The 23,320-nt window shown below is 40.8% G+C and overlaps 1 protein-coding gene across 2 annotated transcripts; it reads right to left on the reverse strand.

Annotated features, from left to right (window-relative positions):
- Window positions 1–3: 3 nt before the first annotated feature.
- Window positions 4–21,878, reverse strand: mindy2 (MINDY lysine 48 deubiquitinase 2). Of its 2 annotated transcripts, none has more exons than XM_069661172.1 (9): window positions 20,910–21,878; window positions 20,403–20,460; window positions 18,293–18,357; window positions 11,526–11,684; window positions 9,687–9,789; window positions 8,351–8,493; window positions 6,543–6,716; window positions 5,430–5,630; window positions 4–4,066 (listed from the first exon to the last, which is right to left on the reverse strand). In XM_069661172.1, exons 1-9 carry the CDS (start codon window positions 21,813–21,815, stop codon window positions 3,881–3,883), a joined length of 1,995 nt encoding a protein of 664 aa, XP_069517273.1. In that variant the 5' UTR covers window positions 21,816–21,878; the 3' UTR covers window positions 4–3,880. The 2 variants fall into 2 exon arrangements, with proteins under 2 accessions (XP_069517273.1, XP_069517263.1); XM_069661162.1 differs by having other exon boundaries at window positions 4–4,069.
- Between the last annotated feature and the right edge of the window lie 1,442 nt (window positions 21,879–23,320).

The raw sequence follows: 23,320 nt of genomic DNA on the forward strand, positions 1-23,320 counted from the left end.
AGTCTTTTATTATCCTGGTACTTCTAATCAGGTTGAATGTCCCTCGTCTATAAGGCATTTTGTTATATATATATCACCACATACATTATGTGACTGTAATGTGAAAGGCTACATACATTATTTGGTCATTTATGTAAATAGATGAACATTGAAATCAACACAAATGAGTAACCTCCCATATTCACATCCACCTTTCTTTTGCTTGCATGTTTCATGTGAAATATAAACATAATGGGCCGTACAAAGGAAATGATATTCTCGGGGGAGTCGATAATAAAACTTTACTCTGCCTAACTTTTAAGTCCACACTATACATGCACCACAAAGTAAAATCTGGGAGTCTGATATATTGCATTAAAGAAAACGTCTCCCTTTAGATTGTTCAGCAGTCTGGATGTGTGTCTCATACAACGAGAATGAACATTTCCCTCCTGTGCTACATAGATGACAACACTCAGCCTTATAGAGGAGCCTTTTCGCCTGTTTTGTTGTAAAAGTTTGAGTGTATTTGAAAAGTTGTGTAGTTAAATGATGGACTCTGGAAAAATAACCTGAATTAGGGGTGCACCTACACCTTTTTTTGCTGATCGGGTCGAGTACCAGTGTTGTTTACAAAAACTGCTCCTGTTAAGACAATTCAAACATCTATCTATTCATGTCATTTCTTCCTCTTCATCTATGAGCTGTGTGCTGGTACTCAGGCCTTTGCACTTGTTTGCCTGGTATAGGTGTACCACTAACCTGAATATCTCAAATTGCAGCAAGTTCTATTGAAGTGGTACTATTGTTTTTAACAGATGTACTCTTTGAAGCCAAAACATTGAAACAGCCCTTTCATACTTTAACAAATTATTATTCCTCAGCTGGCTTAAGCTTCCGCTACCAACTTGAGATAATTCTTTTGGCCATTATTCAGTTTTTTTTAAAAGGTACCCAAAGAACAATAGCACTCTTGCACAATTTATGTTCTGTATAAAATGAGGTATGTTTCTCTTCTGTTAGTGCATATCAATGTAACAGTGCAAAAACCAATTACAACAACTATTTTTTTCAACGACCACCTTGTCAAAACACTAATTTTTTTTTTTTTACAGCATTTACCCCACCATCACTTTTACAAGGCATACAAGAAACCACTTTGAGACATTGAACACACAATATCCTTCTGATCAATTCATCTTAGGAACTAGGGTGAAACGAAAACACAATACAACAAAAATATCTGGTAGTAATGACTAAGGGATAGCAAGCTAATGCACAGTAGTTAATCTGAAATAATAATAATTAGAATAAAAATGTGTGGCATGTTTCTCTGCACTCTTTTCACTCATATTAACACCATAAAATCTTCAGCTTAAACCTCCACAGATGAAGTTTTCCTTTTTTAAAACTTGCACTGGGATGTTTAATCAGCATTTTCACTTAAACAAACGAGACAAAAAATGAGGTGAAACTTAAATAAAAATGAGCATAATGATGCCAGAAAGCCTCCCCTTTGCCTTCTTTCTACACCTTATGATTACATGTATTATTTATTTAAGCTGCATGGGGGAAAACGGCTGAAAGTGTACATAATAAAAACGTTTCCTTAACCCTGCCTAAGGAGGTTTGTATTTTTCATCAGGTAGTCCAAGTAACCACGAGAAGAGCAGCTTAATTCTAGTGTGAAATCCAACAATGAGGGCCTTAAATAATATAGCATTAAGTCCTTCAAAGTGTGAGAACAGTTGATGTGTGTATCTATACACAGATACTTAAAAGTTGTGACTGAGAAAGTGACAGCAGGCCGAGGAACTGTGCCGGTACATAAAAGACACTGGAGGATATGTCCCTTCAGAAGAGGCCTGAGAGTGTTTCTGATGTTCATGTGGAAAACGCATGGATTGTCTCATTCGGGAAATACGCCTGTTTCCTTTTGTCCTATAAATTATTTTGAAATGTCATAAGGCGTTATATATATATACAAAAAACATAGCCTTTAAGGGCCACACATACACGGAGCTCAAACTCCAGCCATCACATGAAGCCCATTAGAAAGGGTTCCCACACAGTAGGTAGCCTGCTGCCTCCATGTCAACATAATGGAGACCACTTTACAAGCACTGCAAAGACCAGTTAACAACAGTCTCCCTCAGTCTGTAACAGAAGGCTTGAGTCAAGGCATCCTATTGGAATGTATAGATAGAAAAGATTCTCAGGAGGCAGTCCCATGGTACAATAATGGCACAAACCACTAGCTAAATCCATTATAAGAATGCGTTAGATAAATATGTACATCCTGTGTTTGAACGCTCAAAGCTGCAGTGAAACGAGTCTAAAGGTGATGCCACAGAATTTCAGTACTCAGAATGTACTTCCCCGGGACAGATCAATTTGTTAACTTCTATTTATAGGCCGTGTTTTGTGCAGATATCCGAGAACAAAGAAGGGAAGTATCTACTCAATAGGTTAAACATGAAACCAGTCAGGTTTCAAACATTGTAACTGGAGTTTAAACTCATAATTGTATATCTGGATGTCAAAAATGTGCAGTTTCGTCTCAGAAAGATTCTCAAAAATGTGTTTTAACAGGAATATAACATGTGAATTACCGAATCCTGTGGCATTTCTTTTCAAAACTCGGCCGAAGTGGAACTTTAACATCCAGAAACTAAGAGAGGAAATAATGATAGTGCCTGCACGAACACTGCATCTCTTCTGGAAACTTCCGAGGAGACTGTGAAAAGAAAAATGGGGCATTTCAGAACCACCATACACTCTAATCGAGGGGTGATCTAATGCAAATGTAACCTGCCAAAAAGCCAACTGTGTCTCACACGGCAACAACATCAGATCCACACAAAACTCCTCAGTTCAAGTCTTCAGTTTGACTGTCCCAAATGTGTTTTTGTGTGTGTGAAAAAGAAACCCAACAAAAAAAAGACATTAAATGTCATTAAATTACAGCTTAACTACTCAAAGTTTTTGGCTATGTCCAAATTGAAACTTGTTACACCTGTGACGCTCAGTAAATGAGACATGTATACCACACGCCATTATACCACACAGCACACTTGTTCTGTAGATACCACACACATGAAAACACACACACAGTCACATTCAGACAGAGCAGAATACAACACTGCCATACTCTGATAAGGCAAATCTGAACAGGGCAAGCTGTGATGATGAGTACTGTCGAGTAGCTACAGTATCTGGCAGCTATCTGGCATTAATTAACCCATGGGTACATAGTGTTTCGGAGGGGAGACGAATAGTGTTAACAATGATTTTCAACGGAGAAAATCCCTCTCAGCTCACAGGATCAGATAAGACCTCTCCCAAGAGCTTCCTCTCACACAGACTCATACATAAAATGTGAATCTTGGCATCAACAGCTAAATTAAAAAAACTCAACTGAAACCAAAAAAAAGTGTCTTTCTATATATAAGTTGTGTAAATATTGATACGTACAAAAAAGCTTATAAGCTGCAATAATGAAAATGAATGAAACCAATGATTAAAAAATGGTGAGAGGGTGACGTTTGTTTCTTCAGATTGTGTCTTTTGCTATAAAACACACCACCCCGAATAAACTCCACCCCACATCACAAATATAGTGCACTGTGCAACTTGTAACAAAGTTTGGCCGACTCTATGAAAGATAAGGGGGTAGTTGTCGTTGTAGTGTCCCTTCCTCTGGTGTCCAGGTTCCACTGAGGAGAGAGGATAGCAGGCACCAGTGGTGTGGGAGCAGCAGATCCTCTGTTAGTCTTGTCGCGCCCCCTCCTCGAATGTCTCCTTCCCTTATTTGTCTTCGAGTGGGGGCCGCGTCCCCTCTCTCACAGATAAGCAAATGCACAAAACACTCACACACACAGTCACACACGCACGCTGTATGTTACAAAATAACACATTTGTCTTTATCCTTCGATTCTTTCTTGGCTTTGCGCTCCCCGCTAGAAGATTGTTTTCCCGGGCTGGCGGTGGCTCCGGCCGCTGCCGCCGTCCCAGCACTGGCTGCTGCTCCGCCCGCTCCTGCACCTCCCCTGTCTGCCTCGTCTCCCTCTGCAGGCTCCTGTTGGCCCTGCTGAAAAAACACAGAGAAAGAGTATAAATTAATTTATATATTTGATTTACAAGCAAAGCTACATTTTGCTCTAACACAAGAAAAGGAAATGAAAAATCCAATGATGTGGAAATACTTGTCATTGATGAAGTATTCAGATTTAAATATAAATGAAACAGAACACCTTATAAGAAATAACTTTATAAGGATGGTGGTCAGGCAATGTTGTCATTGTGGTTGTTGTAAGCAGTCCTTTGTATAAAAATATACATAATTTAGTTGTACTGAAAAAGAGAGGAAAGTGAGGTATACAGGAGGGGAGAGGTTTTTGTTTCTTTCCTCTTTTTGCCCCACAGTGTTTTAAATGCTGCTCAAAAATATGATGGAGAAAGGTGCACATATTTGTTTAAACATTTATAGAAAAACAGGAAAGAAGAGTAAAAAACTGCTATAAAAAAGGGCAATGACACATTGGCTGTTAACGTGTAATTTACTGTTACGGCCGCCACTATGCACCCCTGTGTGGTTGACCAACGATGTTGGTTGGTTGTGTGTTCCTCTAGGCTGGATATCTCGTACACCTGTGCTGCCGGCTGGTGAAGACTGATTGATCTTTGCCCAGAACGACGCACCAATCAGAGGAGAGCGCCACCGACTTCCCCTTTAAAGGTTTAGCCAGCCTGTCACTTAGTGTGCAGCGTTGTATGAGTTTAGCTCACCACTGTGCCTGTTGTTTGCTTAGATTTCGTATTTGTTGTTATTCTGAGGCACGAGCTTTTGTACCTAAACTGGGCCAGGGATTAGTTTGCTTAGTTAATTACACACACTCACATTTAGGATCAGGTTAATCGGGTTTTATTTGTATTTTTGTTTCACTTCAAGAAAGATAAGCGGTAAAAGCTCTAGTTTAGATGTTTTTGTTATAATTATTTGCTGATTTGAGCACCACCCACAGGCCCTTCTACAGTTGTATTTCTGCCTCACTTTTTTTGTTGTTGTAAAACAATCACTTCTCAGTTAATAAATAGCTTTTCACCAAAAACAACTGGTCTTATGTTGCTTCCCTTTCTCCTCGCAAGCTGGGTCAGAACATTTACACGTATACTTTCAATCAATATTGCTAGTAATTATCACATATGTGCAACAAGGAGGAGTAATAACTCCTTTCAGAATAATGCCCGTGTTTTTGTCCTCGTAGTGAAAGAAAATCTCCTCATTTCCTCCTCAGTAGCTCACCCCCTCTGATGCAGACATCCATCTGTTTCCAAAACGGTAACATCCTTCCTTGTATGCTACATTAAATGCCCCAGATTTGTTCGAAATCCCACTTCCACTCCCTCTCCCACCTGCTTCTGTCTCCCTCAGCCCCTCCCCTCCCCACCTGTGCCTGTGCTGCTGCTGCTGCCGCCGCTGCAGCCGCCTGCTCCTGTTCCTGCTCCTGGTAGTACTGGGAGGCTCGTCGGTCCTCCTCCTCCTGGAGCTTCTTGGCCAGCTCCAGATCACTGATGCCCTCTGGGAGCTGCTCCCACTGTAGGTCCTGACTCTGCTGCTCTTGTTGCAGCGACAGCGCCATCAGATAGTCCTGACACACATGAGCACGCACAAAGAGAGAGAAAGAGTCGGTGATTTAGGAGCTTTTATTCATTTTCATTTGCTGTACTATTTTCACTGAACATTTTGTAGTAATTAGCTGTGTTCCAGCGAACAAAATCTCCTTTATGCTGATGGTATCAATCGTATTTTATGTACTATCCTTTATTATGTCATGCACTTTGTCACTGCAAAGGCCCAATTTCCCAACTGGAATCAATACAACTTTCCTACAGTCCAACTGAATTGATTATGAGTGCAGAAAATTGCCTGAATAGATTTTTCTCACAGACCCTCTCTTGCAGATAAAGAGGGCTGAGCCTGAGTAAGCAGGGAGAATAAAAAGTAATAGCCCCCATGCTCTTGTCTAGTCTGTTTGTTGTGTGTGGGAGAAACGCAGACAGTTTGTCAGCGGGCTCTGTGTCTCAGGACCAGTTGGGGCAACCAATAAGGAGACAGCTGTAAAACCAGAAAACATGCCTGGGAGACATAAACCTGATGCATTAAGGGCCAGTGTGGAGGCAGTGTGCACAGCGTGGAAGAAAACAGCCTTATCAGGATTTCATGTGAGTGAGAATGAGAAGCTGATATTTGGAGCTATAGCGCATCAATTATTAAGCACCTTATTTGCCGTTTTTAGCGAGGGACTGTGCAGAGTTGATTTCTGGTGTTTCCAGGGATTGGCTGTATTGTGTTTAGTTTCATTCTTCCTCTCCTGCCCTACGCTGTTTCTCTCATTTCTGTAAAGTATCTTAAAAATGCAACACACCATAAAGACCAGTATGACATGACTGGTCTTGCATTCTGTCTCAGCCTTTGAGTGAGATGCATGGTAAAGCACATCATGGTTTAAGCAGTGGATAATCGCTGGTTCTGCTAGTCTTGCCTGCATCAGTGCTCAGACCTGGTCTATCTGATCCTGCTGGCCTCGATACACAGTCTCCGGATCAGAAGGAGGCCGCAACCGGAACTCGGAGTCGCAGAAGTTGCCGTCGCCGTCAACGTTGTGCAGACTCTCCCAGACAACCTTCTCCTCCGTCAGGAAACCTTGATCTGTGACCAGGAGGTACAGCTGGCCCTAGGAAACAACCACATACGTTATCAGCGTCACTCTATAGGCAGACATAGTACACACCCACACATCTGTACATGTTTATCATGTGTGACTGTATGTACAACCCCATGTAAAAGTCTGCAGCTAAGTGATTACAACAGAACTTAAGCGGTCATGATACTTTATCTGAGGGTTATAGGTGACACACACAGCTTTGCTGACATTGGCAACCATACAGTACTGTTCAAAATAAGAGTAAGTAGGCTCTACTTCCCCTCCTGCAGATAACAGGAAAGCAGTGATATGGCCTGCCAGCTGTGGGCAGGGGCTAATGGGAGGCAAACATGCATGCCCTGAATTAGAGACCTCATAGAGGCGCTAATGATTGGTCTGATATGGCATTAACATAAACATGTAGCTTTTTAATCAGCTTGACTAACATCAAGTCTGTGTAGTAATCACTTTGGGAAAATTATAAAGAGCTTCAGCAGAACGGGAAGAGAAACAGAGAGGCGCTTATACTTAAGTTATTTTTTTTAATCTACTGATAAGAATAATAAGTATAAATGTGAGCACATACGTGCCAGATTAATTAGAGGGTGTTCTCTAAGAAAAAAATGTAAAATCCATAAAAAAAACTAGGAAAGCAATTGAAAAAATTCTTACTGAATAGCCTACAGAGAAGCATTTAATTAAAGCCTGTTTAGCTTGCAGATACAAAAGTTTGTTCAAGATCGCAAAGGTAGCTTTGTAGATATGTATGAACATTAGAAAAAAACATGACCGAAATCTACCTTCACCTGGTGGAGGCTCTTGTTGACAATACCCATTCAAATATTACATACAAAACCATAGACTGTGTAAAAAGATGAACAACATGACAGCTCCCTAAAAGTGAAGCCAAAACACTTCTAGCGCCCCCTGCTGACTGGCTGCAGTATAGCTCATAAAGCCTGCCTCCTCCACGTTATCAGATGAGACATGAGTCAAACTATAAAATCAAAATACACACCAAATACATTTTTCTCAAACATGGTTTCTGTCATTATAGTTAGTTCTCAACATGCTGATTTACCTTCAAGTGTTCATTTTTCTGACAAATGTAGTTTTAATTAGTTATTTGATGCTATAAAAGGATGATTGACAGCTCTGTTGACAAATCCGACTCCTGCAGTTGATCTGTTCTGGATTAGCAGAGTAGAGGAGGAACGGCGAGAGGAGACGTAACTAAAACAATCACTACAGTGATTGAAGTTTCCATATCATTAATACCTGCTTCAGACCAACACAAATAAGCTGTTCTGCTGTTAAATAAGCTGATGTGTGGGATCTTTGCTGTTTTTTTCCCGGTGTGTTTTGGTTAGCGGAAGTGGCCACGGCGGCTCCACCCGCCGATCTCTGGCTCCAGAAGACCTCAAAAGCACTAGAGTGCCTGCCTCAGGGGTATTTTGGCTTCAATTGCTCTAAAATTAGATTAGATGTTGTCGATCAAAACACAGAAACTGTCCTGCAGAACAAAGGCTGTTTTTGACTGGGAAACATGGACTAGGCCCGGTTTATTCAAGCCGCCGCTTCTCCACTCTCACATCGAAATCTAACCGGTGCAAATATTGCCTGGAGATACTGCTAAGATGCTGTCAGTTCTTTTTAGTTTTTACCTTGTATTTGATCATGGTGCTGAAATGGTTATTCCTGAAAAAGACACAGAGCTCTCCCTCCTGCACAGTGGATGTGAGCTCACATAAGCCGTGGTATGTCAGCTGGGTGGCTGTGCTGCTCAGGAACTGCTCTGCAACGATGCCTAGGACCAAACACACAAGGAAAAATACAGGGTTAGAAAATGCAGGGATGTGGACTTATGATTCGTCTTACATAAAGATTTTATTGTACCTATGCATCCTGAAAACCAAAATTACTTGAAATTTTCTAATGATGCTTTTATTTTGAAAGGCTTGTTGATCTGCAAGGAACTAAAGTTATTCTAAAAATAATCATTAAGCTTAACATGGTGCATAACTTTCAATTATTACCTGTATATGAACTCTTTTATGTAACACATATTTTCATGGTTAGACCACCGGATGAGTCATCGCACCACAATCAACAAACAAGCCGTCCTTACTCATTCATGAACATGGGTCACTATTTGGAAAGCATGTTGGAAACCCTGCTGTAATGTCTGTAGTAGCTGTTTGAACACTCAGACTCTGTGCTGCTGGACCCGGTTACTATAGTGAACTCAATATAGGCTGAGAGGCAGATGGTGAGAGACATCTGTGAGACAGAACAGCATTCAATTTGGAGCCCGAATAATCAGTGTGATCCTAAAACAGACAGAGGGGATAGAAGCAGTCGATCCCAGAAAGAAACACAACTTTACAGGAAGGTTGGGAAAGGAACTATTGAATACTTACTATTAAATATTTAAGCACATTAAAGCATGTCAACTGAGATGTTTAGTTTTCTCAGTGTTACATAAGTCCATTTTAAGTGGTTGCATCTCGGTGATGGGTAGCATCCGCATAAAAGCACTTAAATCAGGCCCTCAAAGGAGTTCTTCTAGGCTACAAAAGCAGAAACACAACCGAAAGGACTGAATCTCCCGTATCAATATCATCATCCATTAAAGCTTTGATGTGTTAACCTGGCATCCGCCCAGCTGACAACAACTCAGGAAGCTTGGTGTTGAAAGAGCAAATATTTTGAGTGTAGAAGTTAGTGACAGCTGGCAAGAAAATGCGAGCTGTGGAAGTAGGTCATTAGATGAGTGGTCACATGTATGTCCTGGTTTTCAGCCTTGTCTGTGTGCTTAAAGAAAGTCTATCGAAGTATCAAGTATCGAATGATTGACACGTATAATACTGTACCTGTGATGTTAATTGAAATGGAATACATGATTTTGTTTCTATTTCCTCCTTATTTACAATTAAAGAGATGAAATGAGGGCGAGTCAGGCAGGTCAGAGAGTACAGAGAGAGGAGAGCGAGCACTTACCTTCCCCTGCCAGCTCGCTGTTCTCCGACTGTTTGCAGGATATTATCTTCTCCACCAGCTGGTTGTAGCTGCAGTTGCCCACTGCCTTGACAATGTCATGCATCTGCAAACAAAGATAAAAACGGTGGGAAAGAACGTTCTCCAAGCTTTGGCACTGTTGTATTAAAAGCCACAGTAGATTTATACAAAATGAGTAACAGAGAGAAAAGTAGAGAGACAAGAGGTTCACACTGAAACTACTGCTGCTGTGTAAACTTATTTTCTTTTGGAAACACTTCCACTGAACTGTGGTACATTTAACCATTAATTATCTTTATTTATGTTGTGTGAACTGTCACTGAAGTTGACGGACACAACTGCACACAGACAACTTCAAAGGAAGGAACTCTGGCTGTAAGTTTGCGGTGGAAACATAAACTGGACCAACCACAGGACGCTGTAGTAGAAGATGTGACATCAGTATGATTTTAAAGCTAAACTACTATTAAAGTTTAATTCTGGGAACTGTCAAGGGAGTGATCTCCTGTATAATCATCCAAATCATTCAGTAACCATGATGAACATGTAAACTTGGCAAAGCATAATGTCGAAACAATTTTACAGCAACTACAGTATCCACCACATGTGGTACAAGACTTGCTGTTACTAGTTACTAGTCATGACTAGATGCTTGTAATGACCTTCTTCATTAGCTATTTGGCACTTAATACTTAGACTTGAGTATTGGCTGATACCAAGTAACCCTCTGATTCTGGTGCATTTAAGAAATGAGTGGTTAAACACTGTTTACTGACATTTTGCTGGCTTCGACTAGCATTGCACTCTCTGATATCACAGAAGTGAAATGGTAAATGCACTGCACTTATATAGCGCTTGTCTAGTCTTGTGACCACTCGCGCATTCATACGCATTCACATCATTGATGGCAGAAGCTATTATGCAAAGTGGCAATCTCCAATCAGATTAGAACCATTTAAGCGCAGCCACTAGCGCTGAATAATTAATAGAAATGTTATTTAAATCACAATATGACCTACTGCGACTTTCAAATCGGAGAAGGCGCAATATTTGTTAAAGGTGAAATGTGATTCAAAATACCATTTAAATTAAAAAATTGTGCTGCAGAGATGTTCTGGCTCACACATCATACTCAGGTGTAAGTATCAATTATCTTTGTTTGGTACAGATCCCTGCAAAAATCACACCATAATCCTTTAAATATGTTTTTAAATGAAAATGAGATAACGATGTAAAGATGATAATTCCCTTTAATATTGCAAAATTGCAATGTTAGTCAAAATAAATGCAATTAGATATTCTTTATAAATCTTTCAGCCCTATCAGGTACATAATTAATCCTTTTGGGGCAATTTGGGGTTCAGTGTCTTACCCTAGGACCCTTTGACATGTACAATGCAAAAGGTGGAACCGCCAACCTTTCCATTAAAAGACATCCAAAGTGTTGTTATTTGTTGTAGTCAAACGATAATTTACATAAAACAAGTCGATTTTTTGGGATCATGAGGTTATGGTATCAGATCGTGCATACAGTATTGGTGACATCAGAGGCCTGTACTGCTACTAGTATCGGAAAGAAGACGTTCATTAAGCCTCAGGCACATGTTACACTGATGAAACCTTCTAAGAAAGAGTTACCTGTCACTACTTATAACTTCATGATAACATCTCTTTTTTTTGACTGTTAATACTAAACAGAAAAAAAAGACCATAGAGAGAGAGAGAGAGAGAATGACAGGGATAGACAGAAGGAAAATAAAACAAATCTTTTCCAGGAGGTTGTAGAGAAACAGCAGAGACGATGAGTAACTTCCAGCTCACCTGGGGGTCGACCAGCCAGCCGTGGTAGAGAGGGATGTCCAGCAGATCGAACACGATGCATTCTGGGGTGTACTCGAAGACCCGCACTCCTGTGAACTTGACATTCACATCCAGGCCTGTCTGCAGCTTGTGCAGCACCGCCATGGCATCGCTCATGTTCTACAGACAAGGAGAACAAAGGGTCAGAGCTTTAAAAACTGAATGATAACAGAGCAGCAGATGTGAACATTACACAGAACCAAAAACTGTGTCCAAACCAGCTGTTTTCATGTACAGTGAGCCGTCTTCATGTGTTACATTATTCCTGGTTGTCTGCACACAGTCAGCACGGCTATCAGGGATTGATTTTCTACCTCTAAAAGAAACCATTAGCTGCTATTTATTCCTGGGTGATACAAAAAAAACTGCCTCCACAGGCTCACAACTTCATTTAGTTGTCAAATCTCCCTGCTTTATAGCCACTGACTTAAAGTTCAGTGTTTTCATATTTACGGCACTTATTAGGTTTTGTTCTGCTTACTGTCGATCAGCCTCTGACCACAGGAAGAAATGGAAGTCTCTGCCAGGAAAGCATTGGATATTACAGTTCTGTGTAAGCTCTCAGGCCTATTATTGTGAGACATGAGACTGTTATCAGGGGTTGGACAAAATATCAAGAACCCTTGGCAATATAATGACATTCAGCAACCATGCAATGAACATTGCCTGTTAGACTTTTGGGCCATTTTTTTTTGTTTTTTTGTTTTTTTTTTTTTTTTTACAGAGGACATCCGACGCATGACAGGAAATTAACATGAGAAAGAGGAGGGGTGGCATGAAACACAATTGTCAATTTTTTTAATCTTCAAAATAAGTTTTTTCTTCCAGGTTACCTCCCTTTGCCAAATATTTGTGTCCCTATCAGCCTGAGGGAACATTTGCGTAAAAATCACCATTGTCTAAGTCAGTGGTTCTCAACTAGTCTAACCTCAGAACCCACCACCACCTCCTAATCACGACCCAAATTTCTCAACCACTCAAATGTATTTAAAAAAACAAAAACGGTGCAGTTTGGACCTGAGACGGCTGCCTGACCAGCAGGTAGCAGTGCAAGGAAAACAGTCCCTTTACAATTCATTCATAACAGCCTTTTCCCAACAGAAATAAACTAAAGAAGTGCAAACATGAATACAACTGTAAGGGCTCATCAAGTTTCAAGAACATAAATGTAGCTGGGATTATAAAATCATTGGATACATGGAGTGTGCATAAACTACACTTCTACTGCGCACACGTCACAGGAAACCCATGTCTTTCAAAACAAAAGCGTTGGATAGACTTATTGCCAAAACTTTCTTTTTTTCAAGCATACATCCGCAACCCGCTGCGACCCACTTTTGGGTCCCGACTCACCAGTTGAGAACCATGGGCCTAAGTGTTACAATGCCAGGAAATATGGGGAGAAGAGAGTGGACAATGACGTGCAGAAAAAGGCCGAGGGAGAGAGTCATCTGCGTCAAAGACTGTAGCCTCTGTATTGGGCACCTGCTCTACGCACTGAGCAGAACCAGCACCCCAAATGCCTTTATTTTAACAGAAAAATAAAGCCAGCAATGTTACAAATTCAATTCCCATGTCTCAAAAGGGGGGGGCAGCATCTACATGGTCAGCAACCTAAACCAATAGCTCACCAGAGTGAAAAGTAGTCAATATCTCGTAAAGCCACACCGAGGAGATTAAACAGTTTTAAGGCCATTTAAAGGATGTAGTCTGTTCAAGTTTATTCAACAGCTTAGATCTCACTAATACATCCGGTGTAGGCCACAATGAGCTAAGTAGGCCAGTGTACCTTGGTGACATCTTATTGACTTATTTTGTTCGGCTCCAAAAATAGTAACTTTGAATGAATTTTATGGTTTTTACTATTTATTTCCAGCTGATAGGAAATGACTCACTGTAGCAGAAGGTATGCATTGACGTCACTTTCTCACATGATACCAACCCCCTCCACACGCACGCACGCACCCTTACTATAAGCAGACTGAGCTGTGATAAAAGGAAGAAAACACAAAAATATAGAGAATGAAAGGCCATTAGAATCTTCAATGCCCCATGTTTTGTATCGGACAACAGGAAGTGTGCAGTGTGTAGCTTCACCCCAGGAAAGTAAAGTTACACAAAACAAAGCCTGAAGGCATGATGGTGGCTGGGGTATGTTTACTGTCTAATCTTAATACATTGAGTAAAACCCAGAACACAGAAAGAGCTGCTGTAAAAAATGAGCTGATCAGGGTTTGATTCAAGAAAATCATCCTGGGAACCTCAGACGTCTGGACCTGTTTTACAGCAGCAGCTTGAACTTCACAAACGCTGACAACGCTAAATTATATCCTGCTTCTGTGTGGACAAGTTTTTAACACTATTAAATGTCTCATCTAGAAACTCCTTGCTTGACTTGTCTTTGGCCTTCAGCAGTCTGTAAGAACTACTACCTGAATTATATCTAGTCCTGTGCAGCCAATTCCATAGAAGCTCTCCACCTTACTAGTGTTTTTCTCCACCTTACCGATGCTGACTGTTGCAAGTGTTACTTCTCTAAAACAATAAAAAGTTTAGAATTATCCTACTGCACTAGTAATATGTAAGAAAGATGCAAAAGAGGATTTAAATTGTACATCTAACATAGGAAATAAAAATCACCAACAGATTGGTTGAACTGTCTCCACTATGACAAACTATACATCCTCTAATTACGACCACCCTTTTACTGCACAGTGTTCAAGAGAAAATACTCTACTGTATACCCATCATATGTATGTCATGCACTCACACACCTGACAACCAAACAGGCTCATTCTTGCATTCAGCCTCAGAGCAGAGTTTCCCAGCTGGCTCTGAACTCTGCTGCCATTTAACTCTGAGATCAAGATCAGCCTGGCAGCTGAGCCCAGCAACTCTATTGTGAGTGTGTAGGTATAAGTGACTTCCTTTGATTTCAACTCAAACAGAGAGGGTGGAGAACCAACACAAAACATCTTAAGCTGCAACAATTCCTTTACACACACCAGAAGAATAAACCTGATTCGACAAACTACAGGTTCAGTTGCAGTTTAGCAGGATTGAAACAGGGCTGGATGATAATTCTGTGGTATCTTAACATAATGATGTTGTTGTATTGATAAATTATTACGATTTTTTGCCGATATCTGATATGCCAATATTTTCCTTTTTGCAGATTGTTGATTGCGATACCGATATACAGTATTAGGCACGTTTTTTTCCACCTAATTGCAGAGAACATCAAGTCTCCCCTGTAGTGGAATTGATATCATACCCTTATTGTAGTGGCCCACTGGCCGATTCTTGAGATGGGCGATTAAATTTGTAGTGTTGAATGAATGAGATTTGGCCCCTCCTCGCATGACCGATGCTGAGCAACCATTGCAAATAGCAACCTGGGAAACTTTGAAAAACTGCCATGCCACAGACTTGCGTCTATGCGTAGGCATAGTTAAAGCGTTCTTTTATCGGTGGAAAATATCGGCAGAAAAATGACATATCTGCCAATGCCGATATGTCATTTTCAAGCCATAATCACCAATAACGTGTCGATAATATCGTGCATCCCTAATAAATTATTCTAATTCTATTGTCAAAAATAATTATAATTGAAAGCAAGTGTAAATATTACCTTGCAAACTTATATATGTAAGGAACACAGTTCAATGTCCTGCTCATTGGACTATGTCACTTAATAACTTGTTCTTATTAATGTAACAACATTAATTTAATCTACAGTATAACAAGCACTTCACTTCGGTGTATGTTTGAGTGTGTGTGTGTGTGTGTGTGTGTGTGTGTGTGTGTTATCAGGAAATCTCATATGCAAGATTTTTCTACTGAGCAGCCTCTAGGGCTCCTTTTTACCGACGTTTATCTCCAGCGAGGAGCTAAAATGTTACATAATCAGTCTTTTTCTAATAAATGTTTTAAAGTTCACAGCACAGTGTGTGAACTCTATTTTTCAGTTTACAGTAGAGAGATACTGTACGTCCCCTGAGCAGCCAGCTATGATGCTCGGCTCTGAGAGCTGAGGTGAAAAGCCCGCAGCTGGCCCCTCTGAGAATGTGGATTAGGACGCTTCTGAGCGGCAGTGATGGCGGGATTAGCAGGGCTGTGTAATGGACCACATCTCGTCACTTTAGGGCAGAGGACGAGGACAGCAGATGAGCGCTCGGAGATCAGATGATTAGCACTGCATCACTCACATTCATCTGTGCTTATGATGGATACATCTCTTCAGTAAAACATAAGTACAGAACTCTGCTGAGGCTTTTCATCAGTGTTTTTACTTTCACTCTGCGGAGGATGTGGGTAAAGAAAATGTTTCGTTTCAAAGCAAAGAAAACTAAATCCCGAGTAGATGCTTAAACATGCAACCAAGACACCACACTTTAATAAAGCCTCGCTCTTTAAACAAATGCATTAAAGAGAAGTGCCTGAATATTTTCTCCATGCTGCAAAAACCTTTGTGTGTTTTGAAATACAATGTGAACAAATGTCATGCCTTTCCTTAAAAAAATCCATGAATTAAAATAAACTGTGTGTTATTTATTATGTGTCTGATGCTGCGAGTCTGTCTGCATCTATAAAAATGTATAAAGATATATGTGGCAGATCAATGAACCTTTAACACAACATATAAATCACAGGGGGACAAAAGGAAACCATTACATGACGTCATTAGCTGTAAATATTGAACAGTTTACGAGACTTTAATGTCCCAAAATGTGGGTCATACTTTTATGAATCCTGACACACATCAGCAGCTGACACTGCTCTACATTTTTGTTGGATTAATCATCCAGCTAATCTAATGTTTCTAATGTTTGTCAGCCCCTCTTACTAACACGAGGACAGAGATGCTCTCAGTAAAATGCAGTCTAATGACTTGAATGAATCAACTCCTTTCCTAACGACACATTCTTTTCACATTGGATCTATTGCAATGGAGAGCATTAAATTGTACATGTGTATCTTACTAGCTGATAATCTTGGGTATAGCTTCATGTTTTATGATATTACAATTAAATGGATCCTGCATGAATTAAATGACTGTCAATATCCTGTTTTGAGCTTCTATGATTCCAACACCATCATTAGTTTCTCATTGTGTCTCTTAAAGTTCAACTCAACTAAGGAAAGACTTACAATCAGAAGTCCTTTAATTTGATTACCAGGGTGTCTACCAAATGATGTGTATGGAAACAGGCGTTTTATTTGATCAGGTTACCTCAGAGTAAAGGAAAGGTTAAAGAAACATTTAATAACGCTCATCACTGTGACTGAAAACAAAAGAGGCTTCTTACACATGATAACCCCTCTCTTTCGGTGGCTGAACAGTGAATATGGAGGAGTTGCTTTATAAGAGTGCTGGGTCCACTGAGATAAAAGCAGAGCAAAACTACACTCTCACTCTCACCGCTCCGCCGAGTAAATATTTAACAATAGCTAAAGAGCGGCCGTGCAGCTGCTATTTTAATCCTCACACACTCCTGCGACAGATGATGTTTTTTGGCTGAGTTTAAAAATAGAACTACTTCTGTTGTGAACTCCTACAGCTCTTTTCTCTGTCAGGCTGACTTCAGATGTGTCTTGGAACAATCCGATAGGCAATAAAAGCACATTTCTGCTGGATATAAAGAAGAGGACACCTTTTATTTGACAGGAACATAAACACAGTTCAGCCCAGCACCCACTGTAGTCTCCGCATACTGTGTCACCCACAGAACACTGTATGAGGACACCCACATGCTAAAGAGCTCCCAGGCCAGTGTCCAGGATTAGACTGCCATAATAACTGTGCAACACAAACTCCAACCACTCCCTTGCTTTAACTGTGCATGCCGAAGACACCACTGATGTATTTAAGAGGTTGTATTTCAGCTCAACTTAAATATAGTAAGAACTTTTTTCAGTGAGCGTCCTATAAGGAGACTGCAAATTATTTTTTCTGCTCTCCGAATGAGGGACAAGTGTGGCTTCAAATCATTCACAGATGTGCTGGGGCTCTGCCACGCAAGAGGAGCAGAGGAGGTAGAGCCTCTCCCGCTCCGTAGGCAGAAAGTGGAGATGGGAGGAAGCAGGAGAGCCGGAGCTCCATCTCCAAGTGCCTCTCACGGTGAGCCACACACACACACAGACCCAAACACACACATACACGCACACAGCCTCGGTAATAGCCGGGAGCTGAACCCAGCCATGCGTCTCTAAGCATTCACAGCCATGTGAAACAACATAATCTGACACTCCTGACCTCTGTTGTTCCCTGGGCCTTGCAAGACACATCTTATGTAACCTATAGAGCAGTGGAAAGGAAGATAAGCTGCAGTTTATGTGGTTTGTAATCAACTCGATGCTTATTTCCATTTTATGACCCAATCCGCTGACCTTCTCTGCTATCTCGATGCAAATGTGTACACCCGAGCGTGGAGCTACACTGACTGTGTGTGTGGCACATCAGAGCAGTGTGCGCTTCACTCTGAGTACTGCGGTGAAAACACATCATTAATGACTGTGAGAACAGCTGCGATATTGTGAGTGTGTCAAGGAGACAAAGTGAGAGCTCATGTTAAACTTGCTCAATTACAGCTTCTGTAGCGAGAGGAGAGAGAGAGTTCATCCCAGAAGCCCAGCGCTGCTCAAGCACCATGAACAGTCAGCAGCTTATTAATACTCGTAAAAACACATGCCTGTTAAATAATAAGCAGTGATTATGCAAGCCTTACCTGCTCGTAGTTTAGCCGCTGGGCTTCTGATATCTCTTTAGGCTTGGTCTCCAGGATGTAGTCTCCTGCAGGGGACAGAAGGAGAGAGATGTTGACTTATATTGCAGGGACAGAGCAAAACAGGGGGGGGTAGCACTCGCCAGCTGTTTCCCTATAAAATGCTGCACAAAATATGTAGAAAAAGTAGATTTTCTGTCTAATGTGGAGTCACCTAAGAGCTTCACAGCCAGGCATCAGATTTGTTCAGCCTGATCAGCACAACAAACCTGCTACAAATCCAGATTACACACAGGACATCAGCAGTTATTTTTTAAGGCACATCATAAACACAGCTGACTATGACACATCTAGCCATAAATGTTTGTTATAGTAGTGCGTTTCCCTTTCTTTTGAAGATTATGCTGCTATTACAACGCTTTAGTTCCATTTATTTTAAGGAAGTTGTGCAAATGTATTCCTAATGCCGTCAAAGTTTGATTGCAGCCTCCTTCTTACGTCTAAACTCTTGCACAAGTATTTTTCGAAACGCTTCACAGAGAATCATTAATTTATTAGGAACTGGCGAGAGCATCGCGCTGCACTGTCAACACATACTTTTCCTGAGAATTACTCAGAGGACTGCTATCAATGTCTTGTCACCATCAGCTGCATTAACTAAAAACAGCTACACACAGAGCACAATAAATTTAAAATATGCTTTCATGTGTATTTTGCTCAAGCAAGTAGAATAAATGGAGTATATCCAGGGAATAAAAGCCTTTTAAGATGTTTTTCTTGAGCTTTATAAATGTATTGACTGACCTAGAAAGGCAAAATGACTTCTGCATGTGCATGCTGTGAGAAATAACTGTTTACACAGTTTCCATTTGAAGAAAAGAAATGTGTGACTCTCGTCATTCAGCATTTGCTAGCATGCTAAATTACAGTTTATCAATTAAACTCAAACTTATGCACCAATCAGGCTCATTGACTCGGTGTAGCTGTGGATTATCAGCAGGGTTGGTACAGAGTAAAATAAAAGCACTTTTCAAGCACTTACAACACACTTACAATATCTATACTCTCACAGTTCTTAGAATTACATACATTTTTTTTTACTATAAATGCAATTGCGAAAAATAACATTTAAATAACCATCTGAGATGGTCGCCCTCTCTTCGGCCCAAATGTCAGCTGATCAAGCTCTGCTTGGCTTTTGATGTGAGACATCAGCAGAGTAAAAACATATAATAAAGAGTTATTTTACTACAGTGAATCTACAACAGGAAAAACCCCTCACTGCTCTGTACTCCAGTGAACTGTTGACTCACTTGTCATCTCTGGTCAAACCACTGATATCTGTATCTGTTTGCCTCTCTCGTATAAATCACTGGCATGCTACATTACTTACTGCTGAGTGATGGCCACCACCCACTTTAAAAGCCACGTCTGAACATCATCACCCTCGTGTTTGTGTCAATGTGTTATGACCAAGATTGCTAAGTTTAAAAGGTATCAGGCAGCCCCCAGACATTATAAAGGCTAACATGCTGGCACAAGGGGAACTCATTCTCCAAAATAACACGAGAATGAGCACTTTAGGGGAGAAAACCATGCAAGTATTGATTATAATACTGCGAAATTCCCTTTAATTGAGTTACGAAGGGCATGAGACAGCCAGAGAATGCACCGGTTTCCTTTGCAGAAGATTGGATCGCAGGGGATTCCCCAGTTGTGGTCTCCTCCTCTGTTGACTCTGGAATCTATCTCTGACCTTATAATGTAGCCAATCATCTGAGAGGACGTGAAACACAAGAATGTTTACTAGGCTGTTGATACTCCAGCCAGTGGGTTCATGCGCTAGTATGTTTAAAAGAGTACACAAACGTTATTCAAGCTTTGTGGCTTTATAAAAGCAAGCGAGCATATTATTATTTTAGTTAGTTACTTTATAAATGTCTAATCTTCTGCAACTCACAAAATACTGTTTTATTGTTAATGTGAAAAAGCCAAGCAGAAGTGTGCCGGATTCAGTGAGCTGACATAATAATAACATCATTGTTCCCTTTTGACTAATTATGTGGCATCAACTTCCTCTTGTGTTGTATGTTTTACAGCTACAAACACTCACCAAGATACTCCATTAGTTGCTCAGCAGTTATAATTTCCATCATGGGAGGCATCTTAACCTGCAAGAGAGACACATGGACACCCACTGTCAATTAGTTCATTACCCATTCATCAAACAAAGCACTGTCACATTCACTGCTGTGGTGACACTAGGAATGTGAGAAAGCTGTTTTTGTTTTGTTTTTTTCTTGTATATTCATTTTTTTTGTTCTGTCGATGTAAAAGATTGTCCATTGTATGATGCTTGAATGTCTAGGAAGAATAGTTGTAACTGTGGTAATAACTAATGGTGCCCTTGTTCATGTTAACATAAATGCATATATAATGCTAACATAGAAAATTATACTATGACTAGCAATAACGACTCAGTGATAGATCTAATTTTGGGTGAGTATGTTAACCAGTAGCACATCTAAGTGTTACATTAAGCCTCGTATATTTTATTTGCATCAAATAAGTGCTGATAGAGCTCAGAGTTATTGATCCATGATCATCTCACAGGCTTTACCTTCCATGCAAGCAGAAGCACATTCATAATTGCCAGTAATGGACAGGGTCCGTTCTCGTTCTGGGTGATGATTGGCGTGTTCTCCTCCCTCCACTTGATCCACTTAATGTGGTATATGGACTGGCCGGCCGCCCGGTCCTTAGCGCACGCAGTCTTTGTCCCATCAGCCCCGTACTCGTTCTGCAGGGCCAGGGCCAGTCCTCGGTCCTCCAGCCCCTCGCTGTTCAGGTCGGAGCTGGGGCACGAGTTGAGGTTAGAGAAGGACTCGAGTGAATCTATGCTTCTGGACTCTCCTCCGAGGCTGGGATCGGGGTCACTCCCACTCGGTAATCCCTCCGATAAGGTGTGATCACCGGACAGCCCAGATTTGACGGTTGCTGTGATTGCATTGTCCGGACACAGATGAGTGGGTTTGGCAAGTTTTGTCGGTTCGCTTTCTCCACAAGCCAGAACCTGCACATCTGTACTCTCCTTAGCTGGAGGTGAGGACGGGCCGTCGGTTTTGTTGTTTACTAACTTTGAGGCACCACCCTCGCTATCTCCTGCAGCCAGCAACGAGTCATGCCCCATCCCGTTACTGATCTGATCCCCGGACCCCGACCACGATCCGCTAGCCTCGGTGTCCTTCTTCTTCTCCTCCTGCACAGGGGGCAGTTCTATCACCTCTGGCACGTCACACTTCCCGGCATTGGAGGTGACATTAACAGTGCTGGGAGTACCAACATTAGTGGTGCTGTTATTGCAACTAACGTTAACCAAAGTACTGAGAGGAGCCTCACTATTCTTGCATTTCTCGGCTGCTCCTTTCACTCCGCCAACAGTCGTAACATCGCCCATCTCTCCCGCAATCGTGGCACACAAAGAGCTCCCGTCAGTGTCTCGATGCAAGTTTGCATTTTTCTCCATTTCGATTTACAGACTGTCGACAGATTTTAGCTAAATTTCAGCAGCAGCTTCGGTCCCAAAGACGCCATGACAACTCTGCGAGTGACGTCATCAGAGTGAATTGCTTTCAGGCCGTGCAAGGGGGCGGTAGAAAACCAACGGCCTGCCGGCGTTGCGTTTGTGTAAGCTCGTATTCTTTACAAAGGGTATCAGTCAAATTAAATACATGTAACTATTTCGAGATATTAAATATATCTACATTATTTTATGTTATATAAAGACTGGAATGATAAGATTGCATGTAAACTGGTACATTTAAATCATCAAAACAACACATTTTCAACATTTTCCGTCAAGGAACAAACGTTGTGTATCTTTGTAATTTCTGTGTTTTTATCAGACGGTGGCTTTTTTGTTGTTATTTCATGAAACTGTATCTTTTCAGTGCAGGTTTAAACAATTGTTATTCTATGGAATCTTCATACAGACTGTTCCCTCTGTCTGACTGTTAAAAAACATTTGCAGTGGCTCTTACCTTTGTACGATGGACTCATCTTGAATTATAGACTGAAGTGCTACTTTTACGAGGAACTGGATGGAGCATGAACAGAACCTGCCGTGCCCGTGACCGTTTTGCGTACAAGTGCTCGCGCACTTGTGTGACAATAATAATCTCGCGTAGATAGACCCTGTACTACTCTAAAGATAAACGAGACTTTGGAAAAAAAAACATGAAGCACTCATTGGTGGTACTTTGAACCACGTTTATGGGTTGAACATTTTTTTAAAGTTAAATTAATCTATATATGTGCAACAACCCAATCATTCATATTTAAACCAATATAATTATTTAATTAATTGTAATTAATAAGTGCCCTTTGTAATCATTGTATTTTTGTGGGGGTCGTCAGTGTGTCACTGAAATATGAAAGAAAACAGGGCCTACAATAAATTAATTTGACAGGTCTGATCAATCCACATGCAGTACAGGTTTATAGTCGCTGGGTGGCAGCAATTACTTGACTGAGCTGAGTAGAAGATTGATCGATCTTCCCTGGTAGAGTTTTAATGGAAGATCTGTCTATTAATTCGCAGAATTAATAGAAATTAATAGATTAATAGAAATCCTTCCTTCCTCAGAATGTGGGGACCCAAATAAACCCAGAATCTTAAAGACCTATGGATGTAGTAGTTTGGGACTGTATCAGGGTGCAGGTGCGATAATTACAGTGAAAGTGCTGCCAAAGTGAAGGTCCCCTAGGTCGCTATAAACCTATACAGTCTATGCTTGCTAAAAGGTTGATTTGACTTTTATCCAAATGTGCGATATAGACAGCATATATAGCATCTTGAGTTAAAATGCCTACATGAAATCAATGCTCGCTCAGTTTATTTGAACATGTGTCTGAATTTATACTGCTGCCTGCAGGGTGTCTCTATGCTTTACCAATCTATAACGAATTTAAGGTAACTACTTTTTGTAGCGAACCCTCTGATGTTATTCGGTGCTTTATAACTTTTTTATT

Source organism: Semicossyphus pulcher, unplaced genomic scaffold (assembly GCF_022749685.1).
Source record: "Semicossyphus pulcher isolate SPU_LCO1_2020_fin unplaced genomic scaffold, fSemPul1.0.p SCAF_1, whole genome shotgun sequence".
NCBI lineage: Eukaryota > Metazoa > Chordata > Actinopteri > Labriformes > Labridae > Semicossyphus > Semicossyphus pulcher.

Bases quoted from the DNA above. Each gene is read 5' to 3' on its own strand.
- mindy2 (XM_069661162.1), bottom strand. From the start codon at position 21,815: ATGGAGAAAAATGCAAACTTGCATCGAGACACTGACGGGAGCTCTTTG. The intron at 11,685-18,292 runs GTAAGGCTTGCA...CCTTGTCTGTAG, and splicing joins AGCGGCTAAACTACGAGCAG to AACATGAGCGATGCCATGGC. The intron at 9,790-11,525 runs GTGAGCTGGAAG...CTTTGTTTGCAG, and splicing joins GCTGGCTGGTCGACCCCCAG to ATGCATGACATTGTCAAGGC.